Below are 20,654 nucleotides of genomic sequence, written 5' to 3'. Positions count from 1 at the left end.
TCAGGGGAAGGGGCAGGGCCTCAGGGGAAGGGGCGGGGCTTCAAGGAACGGGGCTTCAGGGGGAAGGGGTGGCACAAGGTAAGGGCCTCAGGGGAAGGGTGGGGCCTCAGGGGGAAGGGGCAGGGCTTCAAGGAGCAGGGCTTCAGGGGGAAAGGGTGGCTCGGCCACAGTTCGGGCCCTGGTGGCCCTGCCATGTTTGCGGGCCTTCTGCCACTCCTGCTGCTCATCCAGCCCACGGGAGGAGGGAGAGTCTTGCCTCTGGCATTTCTCCTCTTGCTCTCACTGTTGTCTGGATGCCTCCAGCCAGGGGGCTGCACTGGCTTCACTCCCTGCCTCTCATCCGTTCCTGGCATTGTGTCTGTGGAGCCTCTTGTCCACATGTCCCATGAAAACTGCACGTGGCTGTGTCTCATGGAGCCTCTTCTCTCTCTGCAGAGACACGGGCGCTGCCCCGGGAGGTGAGCGAGGCCCCACCCGTCACTGGAGGGGAGCGCAGCGCAAGAAGGCAGACGGCATGGAGCACCAGCCGGCAGTGAATGGACATGCCACCCCCACAGCTCACCCAAAAGACACCCCAGGAGGAAGTCACTTCCATCAGGGCATGCAGCCTGGCAAGCGGCGACAGACGGGTGTGGAGTCACACGGTGTGGGAGAGCCCCTGGCAGGGACTGGGACCATTGCTGGGGTGTACGTGGAGGCTTCCAAGAAGACAATGAGCTTTTATGATGCCACCAGAGAGCATTTCCTGATGTCTGAGCCAGCACTTGCTCTTCTGGAGGCTCAGGCAGCCACAGGCTCCCTCATTGATCCGGTAGAGAACAAGCAGCTCTCTGTGGCAGAGGCTGTGAGACTGGGGCTGGTAGGCCTGGAGCTGAAAGAAAAGCTGCTGTCTGCAGAGAGAGCAGCGATTGGCTTCATGGACCCCTACACAGATGAGAAGATCTCACTCTATCAAGCCATCCAAAAAGAGCTGCTCGGGCGGGATCGGGGCGCCCGCCTGCTGGAGGTCCAGATCGCCACAGGGGGCCTCGTGGATCCAGCCACCAGCCACCGCCTCCCCATGGACGTTACCTACGAGCAGGGACACTTTGGTGACGAGATGAGCCAGCTCCTCTCTGACCCCAGCTCTGCTGCTGCCAGAGGGTTTCTTGACCCAAACACCAGCGAGACGGTCACCTATCTGGAGCTTAAGAAACGGTGCATGATCGATCCCTCCACAGGGCTCCTCCTCTTGCCTCTGAAAATCACCTTCCCAGGGCTGAGAGGGAGAGTGAGCAGCAGTGAGCTGCTCAGCTCCAGCATCATTGACATGGACACGTTCAGGGCCCTCGAGGAAGGCCGGGTCTCTGTCCAGGAGGTAGCAGAGATGGACCATGTTCAGCAGTACCTGGAGGGCACGGGAAGCATTGCAGGTGTTGCCATACTGCCGACCGGTGAGAGGAAGAGTCTGTACCAGGCGCTGACAGAGCATCTCCTCATGCCAGGCACAGCACTGGCCCTCCTGCAGGCCCAGGCTGCCACTGCCTGCCTGACAGAGCCCACCAAGAACCAGAGACTCTCAGTTGATGATGGTGTCAAGGCTGGTGTGGTTGGGCCGGAGCTCTATGAGAAGCTGTCATCCGCTGAGAGAGCTGCCACCGGGTACCGAGACCCCTACACTGGGGAGCTGCTCTCTCTGTTTCAAGCCATGAATAAGGGGCTTATTGCCAGGGACCAGGGGACTTACCTACTGGAGGCCCAGCTGGCCACCGGTGGCCTCATCGATCCAGTCCACAATCACCGTGTCCCAGTGGAGGTGGCCTGCCAACGGGGCTACCTCGATGAAGAGATGAAGCGGCTCCTCTTCCATCCCACCCATGACATGAAAGGGTTCTTCGACCCCAACACGAAGGAGACCCTCATGTACGCAGAGTTATTGGAGAGGTGTGTCACTGACCCAGACACCGGTCGCCGCCTGCTGCCACTCTTCGGAGAAAATGGGGAAGGGTCTCAGGGCATGCATTCCTTCATAGACCACAGGACCCGAATGGCTTTGGAAGACACAACAGTACCCGTGGCCTGTGGCAAATTCAAGGGGAAGTCAGTGTCGCTCTGGAAACTCCTCTTCTCAGACTACTTCACAAACGTGCAAAGGGCCACGTATACCCAGCAGTGCCGCACCGCAACTCTCTCCATGAAGGAACTGGCTAAGACCATCAGCACCACAGTTCAGCAAATGGCTTCCACCGCCAATATCACCTTTGAAGGCCTGAGGCACAAAGTGACCCCTAGCCAGCTCCTGAGCGCTGACATCATCAACAGGGATTTGTTTGAGAAACTCAGCCAAGGGGAGACATCAGCCAGAGAAGTTGTCTGCATGGACACAGTCAGGAAGTACCTGGACGGGACAGGCAGTATCAGTGGGTTGCTGCTGCCCGATTCCCAGGAGAAAATCAGCATCTACCAGGCAAAGAGGAAAGGCCTTCTAATGCCAGGGACATCCCTCATCCTCCTCGAGGCACAGGCTGCCACTGGATTCATCATCGACCCAGCTGCAAACAAGAAATATTCTGTGGAGGAGGCTCTGCGAGCCAATGTCATCGGCCCAGATATTTACAACAAGCTTCTGGCAGCAGAGAAAGCAGTCACTGGCTACAAAGACCCCTACACCGGCAACAAGATCTCCCTCTTCCAGGCCATGAGCAAAGGCCACATCATCAGAGACCACGGCATCCGCCTGCTGGAGGCCCAGATCGCCACCGGCGGCATCATCGACCCCTTGCACAGTCACCGTCTCCCCGTGGAGGTGGCTTACAAGCGGGGCTACTTTGACAAGAAGATGAACCGGATCCTCTCTGACCCCAGCGTTGACACCAAGGGCTTCTTCGACCCGAACACACACGAGAACCTCACGTACTTGCAGCTGAAGGAGAAGTGCATCACAGAGCCCTCCACTGGACTCTGCCTCCTGCCTCTGAACAGCAAGAAGCGTCAGTTCATCAATGATACCACCAAACAAGCCTTCAGGAGCACCTGGCTCCTCGTGAAGTACGGGAGGTTCCAAGGAGAAAGGGTCTCTGTGTGGGACCTGTTGAACTCTGAGTATTTCAGCGAGGGAAAGCGGCGGGAGATATTTAATCACTACCAGCTGCGGAAGCTCACCCTGGAGCAGATCAGACTCATGTTGGAGGAAGAGATGAAAAAATGGGCCCACATCAAATTCCCAGCCATGAGAGGCAGCGTCACGGCCTACCACCTGCTAGAAACTGGCATCATAGACAAGGCCCTGTTCGAGAGGGTGCTGGAGGGAGCCGTGAGCCCGGAAGATGTCCTGCGCATGGACTCTGTCCGCAAATACCTCTACGGCTCTGGCAGCATTGGGGGGATCGTGCTCCAGCCATCAAACCAGAGAATGAGCATCTATGAAGCCATGAAGCAGAAGATTGTGATGCCAGGGGTGGCTCTCCCACTGCTCGAGGCCCAGGCTGCTACTGGCTTCGTCATCAACCCAGTGAACAACCAGAAGCTGTGCGTTGATGAAGCCGTAAGGGAAGGGGTTATTGGGCCAGAACTCCATGAGAAACTGCAGCACGCAGAAGGAGCCGTAATGGGCTATAAAGACCCTTTCACTGGAGAAAAGATCTCCCTCTTCCAAGCCATGAAGAAGGGCCTCATCGCTGACAAACAGGCTATTCAGCTCATGGAAGCCCAAATTGCCACAGGAGGCATCATCGACCCTCACCATGGCCACTATGTCCCTGTGGAATTTGCCCAGAAACAAGGCTACTTGGACGAGGACATGAGCAAAACCCTCTCTAGTGCCTCTGATAATACCAGGGTCTACTGCATCCCCAACAGCAAGGAGCCTGTGACCTACGCTCAGCTCATCGCTCACTGCCAGAAGGATGAAAACTCTGGCCTCCACTTGCTGCCTTTGCCACAGACAGCTGTGCCTGTCTGCACAGATGAGCAGATCCAGAAGCTATTCAAGGACACCATGGTGAAGGCAAAAGGGGTCTCCCTCTGGGAGCTGATCCACTCTGGCTACTTCACTGAGGAGCAGAGAAATGACTTTGTGGAGAAGTACCGGTCTGAGGACGTGTCTGTCTGGCAGCTGGTCACTCTTGTCCTGAAGCTTGTTGAGGAAATAGAGATGAAAGCCCATACCCACATCACCTTTGAAGGCCTGCGGGGCAGCGTGCCTGCTGTCTGGCTGTTCGATGCTGGCATCATTACTGAGAAGATGTTCGTGGAGCTGGCTAAGGGAAAACAAACAGCTGGAGAGGTAGCCAAGATGGAGAGCGTGAAGAGATACTTACAGGGCACAGGGAGCATTGCTGGGATTTTCATACAGGCCTCCAAGAAGAGGATGAGCATTTACCAAGCAATGAAAAACAATCTCCTCCTGCCCGGGACAGGGGTGTTGTTGCTAGAGGCTCAAGCAGCCACAGGAGCTGTTATAGACCCAGTAACAAACCAGAAACTTGGTGTGGAGGATGCCGTCAAAGCAGCCATTGTCGGTGAGGAACTCATGGAGAAGCTGCTTCTAGCAGAGAGAGCAGTGACTGGTTACACAGACCCATACACGGGGAACTCAATCTCAGTCTGTCAAGCAGTCAGGAAAGGCCTCATTCCCATGAGTGATGCTGTTCCCTTAATAGAGGCCCAGCTGGCTACAGGAGGGGTCATCGATCCCATCCACCATCATCATCTTCCTCTTCCTGCTGCCTACATGCACGGCTTTTATGATGAAGAAATGAACCAGGCCCTATCCCAGCCAACTGACAACACCAAAGTCTTCTTTGATCCAAACACAAAGGAAAACTTGACCTACCAGCAGCTGAAAGACAAGTGTGTCCCTGATGCTGAGACAGGCCTCTGGCTACTACCTCTGTCTGAAACTGCAGCATTCTATGTGGACAAACAAACCATGGAGGTGCTGAAATCTGTGACAGTCTGTGTCGCAGTAGGTCGGTTCAAAGGGCAAACAGTTTCCCTCTGGGACCTTCTCAATTCCGAGTATATCACAGACTGCAAGCAGAGAGAGCTGGTGAAACTATACAAAGGGGAGAACACCGTGGCCCTGCAAGAAATCATCACCACCGTTACCACAATCATTGAAGAATCTGAGAAGCAAGGCAAGAGGTTCACGTTCAAGGGCCTGCGGAAGCAGGTGTCTGCCAGCGACCTCTTTGAGTCTCAGCTGATAGACAAGAAAACCCTGGATGAACTCAAGCAGGGACAGAAAACTGTCAAAGAAGTCACAGAGATGGACGCCGTCCGGAGATACCTGGAGGGGGGTAACTTCATAGCTGGAGTGCTAACACAGCCGGCCAAGGAGAAGATGAGCATCTACCAGGCTATGACGAGAAGCTTGCTGAGGCCGGGCACCGCACTGGTGCTGCTGGAGGCGCAGGCTGCCACCGGGTTTGTTATTGACCCGGTGAAGAACAAGAGGCTGTCAGTGGAGGAGGCTCTTGCTGCTGGGCTCATTGGACAAGAGGTCTATGAAAAGCTGCTGTCTGCAGAGAGAGCAGTGACCGGATACACTGATCCCTACACAAAAGGCCAAATCTCCCTCTTCGAAGCCATGAACCAGGGACTGATCCTCAAGAGCCATGGCATCCGCCTGCTCGAGGCCCAGGTTGCCACCGGAGGCATCATCGACCCCGTGCACAGTCACCGCCTCCCCGTGGAGGTGGCTTACAAGCGGGGCTACTTCGACGAAGAGATGAACCGGATCCTCTGTGACCCCAGCGACGACACCAAGGGCTTCTTCGACCCCAACACTCATGAGAACCTCACCTACATACAACTCCTGGAGAGATGTGTCCAAGACCCTGAGACTGGGCTGTACATGCTCCAAATAGTAAAGCATGGGGGGAGATACTTCTATATCGATGAGTCAATGAAACAATTTTTATGCTCAAAACCCATTAAAATGCATGTTGGGAAGTTCAAAGGTCAAACAGTGTCCCTCTGGGACCTGCTCTGCTCTCAGTACATCTCAGAACAGAAAAGAAAAGAACTAGTGAAGCAATATAAATGTGAAACCCTGACAATAGAACAGCTCATCACAGTCATCACCACCATCATTGAGGAAATGGAACTCAGAACCCAAGCCCTTAAGGTAAAAGGACTCAGAGGAGATGTATCAGTGTCAGAGTTATTCAATGCTGAGATAATTGACAAAACAACACTGGACAATCTGCAAAAAGGAACTCTCACAGTCCATAAACTCACCCAAATGGATTCTGTCAAGAGGTATCTGGATGGAACAGGCTGCATTGCTGGAGTTCTGCTGCCAGCCAAGAAAGAGAGAATGAGCATCTACCAGGCCCGAGAGAGAGGTCTCCTAACACCAGAATCAGCACTGGTGCTGCTGGAGGCGCAGGCTGCCACGGGCTTTATCACTGACCCGCTGAAGAACGAGAAGCTGTCCGTCGATGAAGCCGTCTCCGCCGGCCTGGTGGGCAGTGAGGTTCACGAGAAGCTGCTCTCCGCAGAGAGAGCAGTGACCGGATACACTGACCCCTACACAGGCAACAAGATCTCCCTCTTCCAGGCCATGAAGAAAGACCTGCTCGTCAAAGACCACGGCATCCCCCTGCTGGAGGCCCAGATCGCCACCGGCGGCATCATCGACCCCGTGCACAGTCACCGCCTCCCCGTGGAGGTGGCTTACAAGCGGGGATATTTGGACGATGACACATTTCTCCTTTTTTCTGATCCACAACATGGCAACAAACGATTTATGGATCCTAACACCAAGGAAAAACTCAGTTATGCGCAGCTTCTGCACAGATGTAGCAAAGACCCAGAAACAGGACTGTGCCTGCTTCAGATAATAGAAAAGAAGGAAGACTATTTCTACACTGATGAGCAAACAAAAAATACAATGTTATCCACCATGGTTCAAGTACAGGTAGGGAAATACAAAGGACATAATTTATCTCTATGGGAACTCCTCTGTTCCGAATATATCACTGAGGAAAAGAGAAAAGAATTGGTAAAACGATACAAAAAGGAATCCACAGCTATTCTACAAAAGATCATTGATATCATCTTAACCATTATACATGAAAAAGAGAGGAGCAGAAAAGATATATGGTTCCAGGGAATTAGACAAAAAATCACTGCATCAGAACTACTCAATGCACAGATAATTACCAAGGACACAATGGAAAAGCTAGAGGAAGGAAAACAGACTGCAAAAGATATAGCAGAGATGGATGCCATAAAGAGATACCTTGAAGGAACTAGCTGCATTGCCGGAGTCCTTGTGCCATCCAACACAGACCCGTCCAGGACAGAGAAGATGAGCATCTACCAGGCCATGCGGAAGGGGATTCTGAGGCCGGGCACCGCGCTGGTGCTGCTGGAGGCGCAGGCTGCCACCGGCTTTATCACTGACCCGCTGAAGAACGAGAAGCTGTCCGTCGATGAAGCCGTCTCCGCCGGCCTGGTGGGCAGTGAGGTTCACGAGAAGCTGCTCTCTGCAGAGAGAGCAGTGACCGGATACACTGACCCCTACACAGGCAACAAGATCTCCCTCTTCCAGGCCATGAAGAAAGACCTGCTCGTCAAAGACCACGGCATCCGCCTGCTGGAGGCCCAGATCGCCACCGGCGGCATCATCGACCCCGTGCACAGTCACCGCCTCCCCGTGGAGGTGGCTTACAAGCGGGGCTACTTCGACGAAGAGATGAACCGGATCCTCTGTGACCCCAGCGACGACACCAAGGGCTTCTTCGACCCCAACACTCACGAGAACCTCACCTACATGCAGCTCCTCAGCAGATGCGTCCCAGACCCAGACACGGGGCTCCTTATGCTTCAGCTGATGCACAAAGGCTCCGTGCTCTTCCAGCTAGATGAACAAACACGAATCTCCTTACAGTCTGCCCCTGCCACCGTCAGCGTGGGACTCTTCCAGGGGCAGAACGTGACCGTGTGGGAGCTTCTCTTCTCCAGATACGTCCCTGACCAAAAAAGGCAGGAGCTTCTGAAGAAGTACAAAGCGGGGACGCTAACCATTCAGGAAATGACAACCATCATCACCACCCTCATCACCGAGACCGAGAAAAAGAGCGGCAAAGAGCCCAGAGGAGTGGAAGGCCCCTGCCGAGAGGAGAGAACATCCGGGAGAGCTGCCAGCGCCCCTTCTCCGCAGGACGAACAAGCGGAAAAGACTCTCCGGCTCGCCACCGTCGATGTATCGGTCGGCGAGTTCCAAGGGCGAAAGGTCTCCGTGTGGGAACTTCTCTTCTCCAAATACCTCTCGGAAGAGAAAAGGCAGGAGGTGCTGGAGAAGTACAGAGCAGGGACCGTGACCCTGGAGGAGCTGGTCAGAATCCTCACCACCATCGTTGAGGAGAAAGAAGAGAGAAGCAGCAAACTGAAGTTCTCCGGCCTCAGGAGGCAGGTGACTGCCTCAGAGCTGTTCAGCTCTGACATTATTGACCAGAACACGCTGACTGAACTCACCCAGGGCACCAAGACGGTGCAGGAGATCACGGAAATGGATGCCGTAAAGAGATACCTCCAAGGCACGAGCTGCATTGCCGGAGTCCTTGTGCCGTCCAACACAGACCCGTCCAGGACAGAGAAGATGAGCATCTACCAGGCCATGTGGAAGGGGATTCTGAGGCCGGGCACCGCGCTGGTGCTGCTGGAGGCGCAGGCTGCCACCGGCTTTATCACTGACCCGCTGAAGAACGAGAAGCTGTCCGTCGATGAAGCCGTCTCCGCCGGCCTGGTGGGCAGTGAGGTTCACGAGAAGCTGCTCTCTGCAGAGAGAGCAGTGACCGGATACACTGACCCCTACACAGGCAACAAGATCTCCCTCTTCCAGGCCATGAAGAAAGACCTGCTCGTCAAAGACCACGGCATCCGCCTGCTGGAGGCCCAGATCGCCACCGGCGGCATCATCGACCCCGTGCACAGTCACCGCCTCCCCGTGGAGGTGGCTTACAAGCGGGGCTACTTCGACGAAGAGATGAACCGGATCCTCTGTGACCCCAGCGACGACACCAAGGGCTTCTTCGACCCCAACACTCACGAGAACCTCACCTACATGCAGCTCCTCAGCAGATGCGTCCCAGACCCAGACACGGGGCTCCTTATGCTTCAGCTGATGCACAAAGGCTCCGTGCTCTTCCAGCTAGATGAACAAACACGAATCTCCTTACAGTCTGCCCCTGCCACCGTCAGCGTGGGACTCTTCCAGGGGCAGAACGTGACCGTGTGGGAGCTTCTCTTCTCCAGATACGTCCCTGACCAAAAAAGGCAGGAGCTTCTGAAGAAGTACAAAGCGGGGACGCTAACCATTCAGGAAATGACAACCATCATCACCACCCTCATCACCGAGACCGAGAAAAAGAGCGGCAAAGAGCCCAGAGGAGTGGAAGGCCCCTGCCGAGAGGAGAGAACATCCGGGAGAGCTGCCAGCGCCCCTTCTCCGCAGGACGAACAAGCGGAAAAGACTCTCCGGCTCGCCACCGTCGATGTATCGGTCGGCGAGTTCCAAGGGCGAAAGGTCTCCGTGTGGGAACTTCTCTTCTCCAAATACCTCTCGGAAGAGAAAAGGCAGGAGGTGCTGGAGAAGTACAGAGCAGGGACCGTGACCCTGGAGGAGCTGGTCAGAATCCTCACCACCATCGTTGAGGAGAAAGAAGAGAGAAGCAGCAAACTGAAGTTCTCCGGCCTCAGGAGGCAGGTGACTGCCTCAGAGCTGTTCAGCTCTGACATTATTGACCAGAACACGCTGACTGAACTCACCCAGGGCACCAAGACGGTGCAGGAGATCACGGAAATGGATGCCGTAAAGAGATACCTCCAAGGCACGAGCTGCATTGCCGGAGTCCTTGTGCCGTCCAACACAGACCCGTCCAGGACAGAGAAGATGAGCATCTACCAGGCCATGTGGAAGGGGATTCTGAGGCCGGGCACCGCGCTGGTGCTGCTGGAGGCGCAGGCTGCCACCGGCTTTATCACTGACCCGCTGAAGAACGAGAAGCTGTCCGTCGATGAAGCCGTCTCCGCCGGCCTGGTGGGCAGTGAGGTTCACGAGAAGCTGCTCTCTGCAGAGAGAGCAGTGACCGGATACACTGACCCCTACACAGGCAACAAGATCTCCCTCTTCCAGGCCATGAAGAAAGACCTGCTCGTCAAAGACCACGGCATCCGCCTGCTGGAGGCCCAGATCGCCACCGGCGGCATCATCGACCCCGTGCACAGTCACCGCCTCCCCGTGGAGGTGGCTTACAAGCGGGGCTACTTCGACGAAGAGATGAACCGGATCCTCTGTGACCCCAGCGACGACACCAAGGGCTTCTTCGACCCCAACACTCACGAGAACCTCACCTACATGCAGCTCCTCAGCAGATGCGTCCCAGACCCAGACACGGGGCTCCTTATGCTTCAGCTGATGCACAAAGGCTCCGTGCTCTTCCAGCTAGATGAACAAACACGAATCTCCTTACAGTCTGCCCCTGCCACCGTCAGCGTGGGACTCTTCCAGGGGCAGAACGTGACCGTGTGGGAGCTTCTCTTCTCCAGATACGTCCCTGACCAAAAAAGGCAGGAGCTTCTGAAGAAGTACAAAGCGGGGACGCTAACCATTCAGGAAATGACAACCATCATCACCACCCTCATCACCGAGACCGAGAAAAAGAGCGGCAAAGAGCCCAGAGGAGTGGAAGGCCCCTGCCGAGAGGAGAGAACATCCGGGAGAGCTGCCAGCGCCCCTTCTCCGCAGGACGAACAAGCGGAAAAGACTCTCCGGCTCGCCACCGTCGATGTATCGGTCGGCGAGTTCCAAGGGCGAAAGGTCTCCGTGTGGGAACTTCTCTTCTCCAAATACCTCTCGGAAGAGAAAAGGCAGGAGGTGCTGGAGAAGTACAGAGCAGGGACCGTGACCCTGGAGGAGCTGGTCAGAATCCTCACCACCATCGTTGAGGAGAAAGAAGAGAGAAGCAGCAAACTGAAGTTCTCCGGCCTCAGGAGGCAGGTGACTGCCTCAGAGCTGTTCAGCTCTGACATTATTGACCAGAACACGCTGACTGAACTCACCCAGGGCACCAAGACGGTGCAGGAGATCACGGAAATGGATGCCGTAAAGAGATACCTCCAAGGCACGAGCTGCATTGCCGGAGTCCTTGTGCCGTCCAACACAGACCCGTCCAGGACAGAGAAGATGAGCATCTACCAGGCCATGTGGAAGGGGATTCTGAGGCCGGGCACCGCGCTGGTGCTGCTGGAGGCGCAGGCTGCCACCGGCTTTATCACTGACCCGCTGAAGAACGAGAAGCTGTCCGTCGATGAAGCCGTCTCCGCCGGCCTGGTGGGCAGTGAGGTTCACGAGAAGCTGCTCTCTGCAGAGAGAGCAGTGACCGGATACACTGACCCCTACACAGGCAACAAGATCTCCCTCTTCCAGGCCATGAAGAAAGACCTGCTCGTCAAAGACCACGGCATCCGCCTGCTGGAGGCCCAGATCGCCACCGGCGGCATCATCGACCCCGTGCACAGTCACCGCCTCCCCGTGGAGGTGGCTTACAAGCGGGGCTACTTCGACGAAGAGATGAACCGGATCCTCTGTGACCCCAGCGACGACACCAAGGGCTTCTTCGACCCCAACACTCACGAGAACCTCACCTACATGCAGCTCCTCAGCAGATGCGTCCCAGACCCAGACACGGGGCTCCTTATGCTTCAGCTGATGCACAAAGGCTCCGTGCTCTTCCAGCTAGATGAACAAACACGAATCTCCTTACAGTCTGCCCCTGCCACCGTCAGCGTGGGACTCTTCCAGGGGCAGAACGTGACCGTGTGGGAGCTTCTCTTCTCCAGATACGTCCCTGACCAAAAAAGGCAGGAGCTTCTGAAGAAGTACAAAGCGGGGACGCTAACCATTCAGGAAATGACAACCATCATCACCACCCTCATCACCGAGACCGAGAAAAAGAGCGGCAAAGAGCCCAGAGGAGTGGAAGGCCCCTGCCGAGAGGAGAGAACATCCGGGAGAGCTGCCAGCGCCCCTTCTCCGCAGGACGAACAAGCGGAAAAGACTCTCCGGCTCGCCACCGTCGATGTATCGGTCGGCGAGTTCCAAGGGCGAAAGGTCTCCGTGTGGGAACTTCTCTTCTCCAAATACCTCTCGGAAGAGAAAAGGCAGGAGGTGCTGGAGAAGTACAGAGCAGGGACCGTGACCCTGGAGGAGCTGGTCAGAATCCTCACCACCATCGTTGAGGAGAAAGAAGAGAGAAGCAGCAAACTGAAGTTCTCCGGCCTCAGGAGGCAGGTGACTGCCTCAGAGCTGTTCAGCTCTGACATTATTGACCAGAACACGCTGACTGAACTCACCCAGGGCACCAAGACGGTGCAGGAGATCACGGAAATGGATGCCGTAAAGAGATACCTCCAAGGCACGAGCTGCATTGCCGGAGTCCTTGTGCCGTCCAACACAGACCCGTCCAGGACAGAGAAGATGAGCATCTACCAGGCCATGTGGAAGGGGATTCTGAGGCCGGGCACCGCGCTGGTGCTGCTGGAGGCGCAGGCTGCCACCGGCTTTATCACTGACCCGCTGAAGAACGAGAAGCTGTCCGTCGATGAAGCCGTCTCCGCCGGCCTGGTGGGCAGTGAGGTTCACGAGAAGCTGCTCTCTGCAGAGAGAGCAGTGACCGGATACACTGACCCCTACACAGGCAACAAGATCTCCCTCTTCCAGGCCATGAAGAAAGACCTGCTCGTCAAAGACCACGGCATCCGCCTGCTGGAGGCCCAGATCGCCACCGGCGGCATCATCGACCCCGTGCACAGTCACCGCCTCCCCGTGGAGGTGGCTTACAAGCGGGGCTACTTCGACGAAGAGATGAACCGGATCCTCTGTGACCCCAGCGACGACACCAAGGGCTTCTTCGACCCCAACACTCACGAGAACCTCACCTACATGCAGCTCCTCAGCAGATGCGTCCCAGACCCAGACACGGGGCTCCTTATGCTTCAGCTGATGCACAAAGGCTCCGTGCTCTTCCAGCTAGATGAACAAACACGAATCTCCTTACAGTCTGCCCCTGCCACCGTCAGCGTGGGACTCTTCCAGGGGCAGAACGTGACCGTGTGGGAGCTTCTCTTCTCCAGATACGTCCCTGACCAAAAAAGGCAGGAGCTTCTGAAGAAGTACAAAGCGGGGACGCTAACCATTCAGGAAATGACAACCATCATCACCACCCTCATCACCGAGACCGAGAAAAAGAGCGGCAAAGAGCCCAGAGGAGTGGAAGGCCCCTGCCGAGAGGAGAGAACATCCGGGAGAGCTGCCAGCGCCCCTTCTCCGCAGGACGAACAAGCGGAAAAGACTCTCCGGCTCGCCACCGTCGATGTATCGGTCGGCGAGTTCCAAGGGCGAAAGGTCTCCGTGTGGGAACTTCTCTTCTCCAAATACCTCTCGGAAGAGAAAAGGCAGGAGGTGCTGGAGAAGTACAGAGCAGGGACCGTGACCCTGGAGGAGCTGGTCAGAATCCTCACCACCATCGTTGAGGAGAAAGAAGAGAGAAGCAGCAAACTGAAGTTCTCCGGCCTCAGGAGGCAGGTGACTGCCTCAGAGCTGTTCAGCTCTGACATTATTGACCAGAACACGCTGACTGAACTCACCCAGGGCACCAAGACGGTGCAGGAGATCACGGAAATGGATGCCGTAAAGAGATACCTCCAAGGCACGAGCTGCATTGCCGGAGTCCTTGTGCCGTCCAACACAGACCCGTCCAGGACAGAGAAGATGAGCATCTACCAGGCCATGTGGAAGGGGATTCTGAGGCCGGGCACCGCGCTGGTGCTGCTGGAGGCGCAGGCTGCCACCGGCTTTATCACTGACCCGCTGAAGAACGAGAAGCTGTCCGTCGATGAAGCCGTCTCCGCCGGCCTGGTGGGCAGTGAGGTTCACGAGAAGCTGCTCTCTGCAGAGAGAGCAGTGACCGGATACACTGACCCCTACACAGGCAACAAGATCTCCCTCTTCCAGGCCATGAAGAAAGACCTGCTCGTCAAAGACCACGGCATCCGCCTGCTGGAGGCCCAGATCGCCACCGGCGGCATCATCGACCCCGTGCACAGTCACCGCCTCCCCGTGGAGGTGGCTTACAAGCGGGGCTACTTCGACGAAGAGATGAACCGGATCCTCTGTGACCCCAGCGACGACACCAAGGGCTTCTTCGACCCCAACACTCACGAGAACCTCACCTACATGCAGCTCCTCAGCAGATGCGTCCCAGACCCAGACACGGGGCTCCTTATGCTTCAGCTGATGCACAAAGGCTCCGTGCTCTTCCAGCTAGATGAACAAACACGAATCTCCTTACAGTCTGCCCCTGCCACCGTCAGCGTGGGACTCTTCCAGGGGCAGAACGTGACCGTGTGGGAGCTTCTCTTCTCCAGATACGTCCCTGACCAAAAAAGGCAGGAGCTTCTGAAGAAGTACAAAGCGGGGACGCTAACCATTCAGGAAATGACAACCATCATCACCACCCTCATCACCGAGACCGAGAAAAAGAGCGGCAAAGAGCCCAGAGGAGTGGAAGGCCCCTGCCGAGAGGAGAGAACATCCGGGAGAGCTGCCAGCGCCCCTTCTCCGCAGGACGAACAAGCGGAAAAGACTCTCCGGCTCGCCACCGTCGATGTATCGGTCGGCGAGTTCCAAGGGCGAAAGGTCTCCGTGTGGGAACTTCTCTTCTCCAAATACCTCTCGGAAGAGAAAAGGCAGGAGGTGCTGGAGAAGTACAGAGCAGGGACCGTGACCCTGGAGGAGCTGGTCAGAATCCTCACCACCATCGTTGAGGAGAAAGAAGAGAGAAGCAGCAAACTGAAGTTCTCCGGCCTCAGGAGGCAGGTGACTGCCTCAGAGCTGTTCAGCTCTGACATTATTGACCAGAACACGCTGACTGAACTCACCCAGGGCACCAAGACGGTGCAGGAGATCACGGAAATGGATGCCGTAAAGAGATACCTCCAAGGCACGAGCTGCATTGCCGGAGTCCTTGTGCCGTCCAACACAGACCCGTCCAGGACAGAGAAGATGAGCATCTACCAGGCCATGTGGAAGGGGATTCTGAGGCCGGGCACCGCGCTGGTGCTGCTGGAGGCGCAGGCTGCCACCGGCTTTATCACTGACCCGCTGAAGAACGAGAAGCTGTCCGTCGATGAAGCCGTCTCCGCCGGCCTGGTGGGCAGTGAGGTTCACGAGAAGCTGCTCTCTGCAGAGAGAGCAGTGACCGGATACACTGACCCCTACACAGGCAACAAGATCTCCCTCTTCCAGGCCATGAAGAAAGACCTGCTCGTCAAAGACCACGGCATCCGCCTGCTGGAGGCCCAGATCGCCACCGGCGGCATCATCGACCCCGTCCACAGTCACCGCCTCCCCGTGGAGGTGGCTTACAAGCGGGGCTACTTCGACGAAGAGATGAACCGGATCCTCTGTGACCCCAGCGACGACACCAAGGGCTTCTTCGACCCCAACACTCACGAGAACCTCACCTACATGCAGCTCCTCAGCAGATGCGTCCCAGACCCAGACACGGGGCTCCTTATGCTTCAGCTGATGCACAAAGGCTCCGTGCTCTTCCAGCTAGATGAACAAACACGAATCTCCTTACAGTCTGCCCCTGCCACCGTCAGCGTGGGACTCTTCCAGGGGCAGAACGTGACCGTGTGGGAGCTTCTCTTCTCCAGATACGTCCCTGACCAAAAAAGGCAGGAGCTTCTGAAGAAGTACAAAGCGGGGACGCTAACCATTCAGGAAATGACAACCATCATCACCACCCTCATCACCGAGACCGAGAAAAAGAGCGGCAAAGAGCCCAGAGGAGTGGAAGGCCCCTGCCGAGAGGAGAGAACATCCGGGAGAGCTGCCAGCGCCCCTTCTCCGCAGGACGAACAAGCGGAAAAGACTCTCCGGCTCGCCACCGTCGATGTATCGGTCGGCGAGTTCCAAGGGCGAAAGGTCTCCGTGTGGGAACTTCTCTTCTCCAAATACCTCTCGGAAGAGAAAAGGCAGGAGGTGCTGGAGAAGTACAGAGCAGGGACCGTGACCCTGGAGGAGCTGGTCAGAATCCTCACCACCATCGTTGAGGAGAAAGAAGAGAGAAGCAGCAAACTGAAGTTCTCCGGCCTCAGGAGGCAGGTGACTGCCTCAGAGCTGTTCAGCTCTGACATTATTGACCAGAACACGCTGACTGAACTCACCCAGGGCACCAAGACGGTGCAGGAGATCACGGAAATGGATGCCGTAAAGAGATACCTCCAAGGCACGAGCTGCATTGCCGGAGTCCTTGTGCCGTCCAACACAGACCCGTCCAGGACAGAGAAGATGAGCATCTACCAGGCCATGTGGAAGGGGATTCTGAGGCCGGGCACCGCGCTGGTGCTGCTGGAGGCGCAGGCTGCCACCGGCTTTATCACTGACCCGCTGAAGAACGAGAAGCTGTCCGTCGATGAAGCCGTCTCCGCCGGCCTGGTGGGCAGTGAGGTTCACGAGAAGCTGCTCTCTGCAGAGAGAGCAGTGACCGGATACACTGACCCCTACACAGGCAACAAGATCTCCCTCTTCCAGGCCATGAAGAAAGACCTGCTCGTCAAAGACCACGGCATCCGCCTGCTGGAGGCCCAGATCGCCACCGGCGGCATCATCGACCCCGTGCACAGTCACCGCCTCCCCGTGGAGGTGGCTTACAAGCGGGGCTACTTCGACGAAGAGATGAACCGGATCCTCTGTGACCCCAGCGACGACACCAAGGGCTTCTTCGACCCCAACACTCACGAGAACCTCACCTACATGCAGCTCCTCAGCAGATGCGTCCCAGACCCAGACACGGGGCTCCTTATGCTTCAGCTGATGCACAAAGGCTCCGTGCTCTTCCAGCTAGATGAACAAACACGAATCTCCTTACAGTCTGCCCCTGCCACCGTCAGCGTGGGACTCTTCCAGGGGCAGAACGTGACCGTGTGGGAGCTTCTCTTCTCCAGATACGTCCCTGACCAAAAAAGGCAGGAGCTTCTGAAGAAGTACAAAGCGGGGACGCTAACCATTCAGGAAATGACAACCATCATCACCACCCTCATCACCGAGACCGAGAAAAAGAGCGGCAAAGAGCCCAGAGGAGTGGAAGGCCCCTGCCGAGAGGAGAGAACATCCGGGAGAGCTGCCAGCGCCCCTTCTCCGCAGGACGAACAAGCGGAAAAGACTCTCCGGCTCGCCACCGTCGATGTATCGGTCGGCGAGTTCCAAGGGCGAAAGGTCTCCGTGTGGGAACTTCTCTTCTCCAAATACCTCTCGGAAGAGAAAAGGCAGGAGGTGCTGGAGAAGTACAGAGCAGGGACCGTGACCCTGGAGGAGCTGGTCAGAATCCTCACCACCATCGTTGAGGAGAAAGAAGAGAGAAGCAGCAAACTGAAGTTCTCCGGCCTCAGGAGGCAGGTGACTGCCTCAGAGCTGTTCAGCTCTGACATTATTGACCAGAACACGCTGACTGAACTCACCCAGGGCACCAAGACGGTGCAGGAGATCACGGAAATGGATGCCGTAAAGAGATACCTCCAAGGCACGAGCTGCATTGCCGGAGTCCTTGTGCCGTCCAACACAGACCCGTCCAGGACAGAGAAGATGAGCATCTACCAGGCCATGTGGAAGGGGATTCTGAGGCCGGGCACCGCGCTGGTGCTGCTGGAGGCGCAGGCTGCCACCGGCTTTATCACTGACCCGCTGAAGAACGAGAAGCTGTCCGTCGATGAAGCCGTCTCCGCCGGCCTGGTGGGCAGTGAGGTTCACGAGAAGCTGCTCTCTGCAGAGAGAGCAGTGACCGGATACACTGACCCCTACACAGGCAACAAGATCTCCCTCTTCCAGGCCATGAAGAAAGACCTGCTCGTCAAAGACCACGGCATCCGCCTGCTGGAGGCCCAGATCGCCACCGGCGGCATCATCGACCCCGTGCACAGTCACCGCCTCCCCGTGGAGGTGGCTTACAAGCGGGGCTACTTCGACGAAGAGATGAACCGGATCCTCTGTGACCCCAGCGACGACACCAAGGGCTTCTTCGACCCCAACACTCACGAGAACCTCACCTACATGCAGCTCCTCAGCAGATGCGTCCCAGACCCAGACACGGGGCTCTGTTTGCTGAAGGTGGGGATGAACTAATTATATTTCATTTTATGACTGTGACCCAGTTTTGTTTTATTTTGCAAATATCACTTTTTATCTCTTTGTCTGAAGTCATTCTGTCTCTGTGAGCACCGGTGTTCTGTCCCTCTCTTTTGTTTGGTGAAATTCCCAGCGTGCTTTGCAGGACAAAGGTCTCAGTGATGCTTCTGTTTGTTATCATCCTCTTTTACTCAGGCCTGTCTGCTTAGTGCTTGCCGTGGAATGCCATGTAAAATGTCTCCCAGGTTGTCATGGATATTGGGTCCCTGATATTGCACAACCCTCTGGGTCATGCGGCAATTGTACTGAATTACCTCAGGGAATCTCAGGGTAACGTGCAATTCCCATGTTCTCCTGGACCAAAGAATGCATTGCAGCCGCTGTGGGAAGGAAAGGTGCTCAGCGTAGGCCAGGGTAAGGGAGGAAGTGGCTGGGTCTTCTCTTTCCAGGTTCTGCTCAGGAGAGTTCCAGAATCGGAATTCCAACGTTTTTCAAGTCAGAGTTGAGGCTGAGTGGCGGGGGGAGACTGCACGTCTGGATCGAGGAGTATCAGCAGAGCTCGGTGGAGGCCAGAAGAGGAAGACTATGGGAACTTGTCGGGGGAGTGGGTTGCATTGGCAGAGCTGAGCGGCAGAGGGTTGCACAGCATTGGCCTGCACGATTCTCGTTGATTTGATTTAGTTTCTCCAAGTGCACCCCTCCCTGAGTGATCCAATGCCTTGTTAGTCTGTAGCGGGGGATACTGTTTCCCTCCCCTTTCGAGCACTAGACTCACTCAGAAACACAGTGGTATGTTGTTTTCAAAGTCCCCCTTCCCGCCTGACAGCTGCCCTGGAGCTGAGGTCTGTGAACTCTAGCCAGGAGCTGAGGAATCATGAGGCATATTTTCAGAAGGGTTTGTTTATTCAAAATTGGGTTTGCAACATGGACTTTTCAGTGGAGCAGCCAGAAACAAAGGGGCCTTTCCCGTCTGACAGGGCATTTCCAGACAGGTCTATCCCAGGCTCAGCTCCTCTTCTCCTTCCATCTCCTGAGCTCGCTTTGCCAACGTTCTGCGCCTGCTTGAAGCCTCGGGGGTTCCCAGGTGCTGACCAGCTCTCCTCTCTCAATAAAGGGAATCTTTAATCACCTGCAGAGGATGACGTCAGCAGAATGGATCTTTGTCTTAACTAACCCCGCCAAAGTGGCCTCTGCAGCTGTGTGATGGAAAATGGATTCAACCCCAGGACTTCTAAAGCTGCCACTGGATAAAGGGCAGCGTGTCAGTGGTCAGATCCAGATCAAGCCCTGAGCCAGGCAGAGAGCAGAGATCTTAGCGGAAGGGGAGGCAGCTTTGTTCCAGTAGGAAACCTGTATCTCCCTATTACAGACCCTGGGACCCTCAGAAGCCAACGCTGTGCATTGGCCGTGGACAAACCCCAAGAGATTTGGGGAGCAGGAAACAGGCCCAGAGTTGCCCTGTTACCGTGACAGCGGCAGGATGCAGCACTATCAGTGTGGAAGGCACTTTACGGGTTAACGACCTGATTAGTCCCTGGGCCCTCCCTCCACAGGAGGCCGGTCAGTCCCTGTCCCCATCCCCATCCAGGAGGCTAAACCACACCTGTCTCTGCTGGGATTAGGCCGGCCAGTCTTCGCAGCCCTAGTCTGTGGCAGTGCACTGCCATCTGCAGGAAGCCGTAATTCCTGAGCTCGTGCAAACTGACAGCTTTGAAACCACCCCTCCAGATTGCTGCACCTTAGAGACTAACCAATTTATCTGAGCAGAAGCTTTCGTGAGCTACAGCTCACTTCATCGGATGCATACTGTGGAAAGTGTATAAAATATACACTTTTTATACACACAAAGCATGAAAAAATGGGTGTTTACCACTACAAAAGGTTTTCTCTCCTCCCACAAACCCACTCTCCTGCTGGTAATAGCTTATCTAAAGTGATCACTCTCCTTACAATATGTATGAAATCAAGTTGGGCCATTTCCAGCACAAATCCAGGATTTAACAAGAACGTCTGGGGGGGTGGGGGGGTAGGAAAAAACAAGGGGAAATAGGTTACCTTGCATAATGACTTAGCCACTCCCAGTCTCTATTCAAGCCTAAGTTAATTGTATCCAATTTGCAAATGAATTTCAATTCAACAGTCTCTCGCTGGAGTCTGGTTTTGAAGTTTTTTTGTTGTAATATCGCAACTTTCATTTCTGTAATTGCGTGACCAGAGAGATTGAAGTGTTCTCCAACTGGTTTATGAATGTTATAATTCTTGACATCTGATTTGTGTCCATTTATTCTTTTACGTAGGGACTGTCCAGTTTGAAAAAATGGGTGTTTACCACTACAAAAGGTTTTTTCTCCCCCCACCCCACGCTCCTGCTGGTAATAGCTTATTATGATAATCAAGGTGGGCCATTTCCAGCACAAATCCAGTGTTTAAAGTACAGAAGATCTATTTTACGTACTTTAAACCCTGGATTTGT

The 20,654-nt window shown here is 55.4% G+C and overlaps 1 protein-coding gene and 1 long non-coding RNA gene across 2 annotated transcripts in view; one reads left to right on the top strand and one right to left on the bottom strand.

Annotated features, from left to right (window-relative positions):
- The first annotated feature begins 514 nt into the window (after positions 1–514).
- EPPK1 (epiplakin 1) lies at positions 515–18,178 on the top strand. Its single transcript, XM_077810370.1, has one exon. It carries the CDS (start codon positions 515–517, stop codon positions 18,176–18,178), a length of 17,664 nt encoding a protein of 5,887 aa, XP_077666496.1.
- Positions 18,179–19,215: 1,037 nt separating this feature from the next.
- The window catches only part of LOC144260817 (uncharacterized), a 142,946-nt gene continuing 141,507 nt past the window's right edge, over positions 19,216–20,654 (bottom strand). Inside the window, exon 4 of the long non-coding RNA XR_013345057.1 lies at positions 19,216–19,310. This is a non-coding gene — a long non-coding RNA (uncharacterized LOC144260817). The remainder of the gene's footprint in view (positions 19,311–20,654) is intronic.

Source organism: Eretmochelys imbricata, chromosome 2, assembly GCF_965152235.1.
Source record: "Eretmochelys imbricata isolate rEreImb1 chromosome 2, rEreImb1.hap1, whole genome shotgun sequence".
Classification (NCBI taxonomy): Eukaryota; Metazoa; Chordata; order Testudines; family Cheloniidae; genus Eretmochelys; species Eretmochelys imbricata.
Note: the sequence above shows the minus strand (reverse complement) of the source record. Positions and strands in the feature narration are given on the sequence as shown.

What these genes read in the sequence shown, in the direction of transcription:
- EPPK1 (XM_077810370.1), top strand. Translation starts at nt 515, where the DNA reads ATGGAGCACCAGCCGGCAGTGAATGGACATGCCACCCCCACAGCTCAC.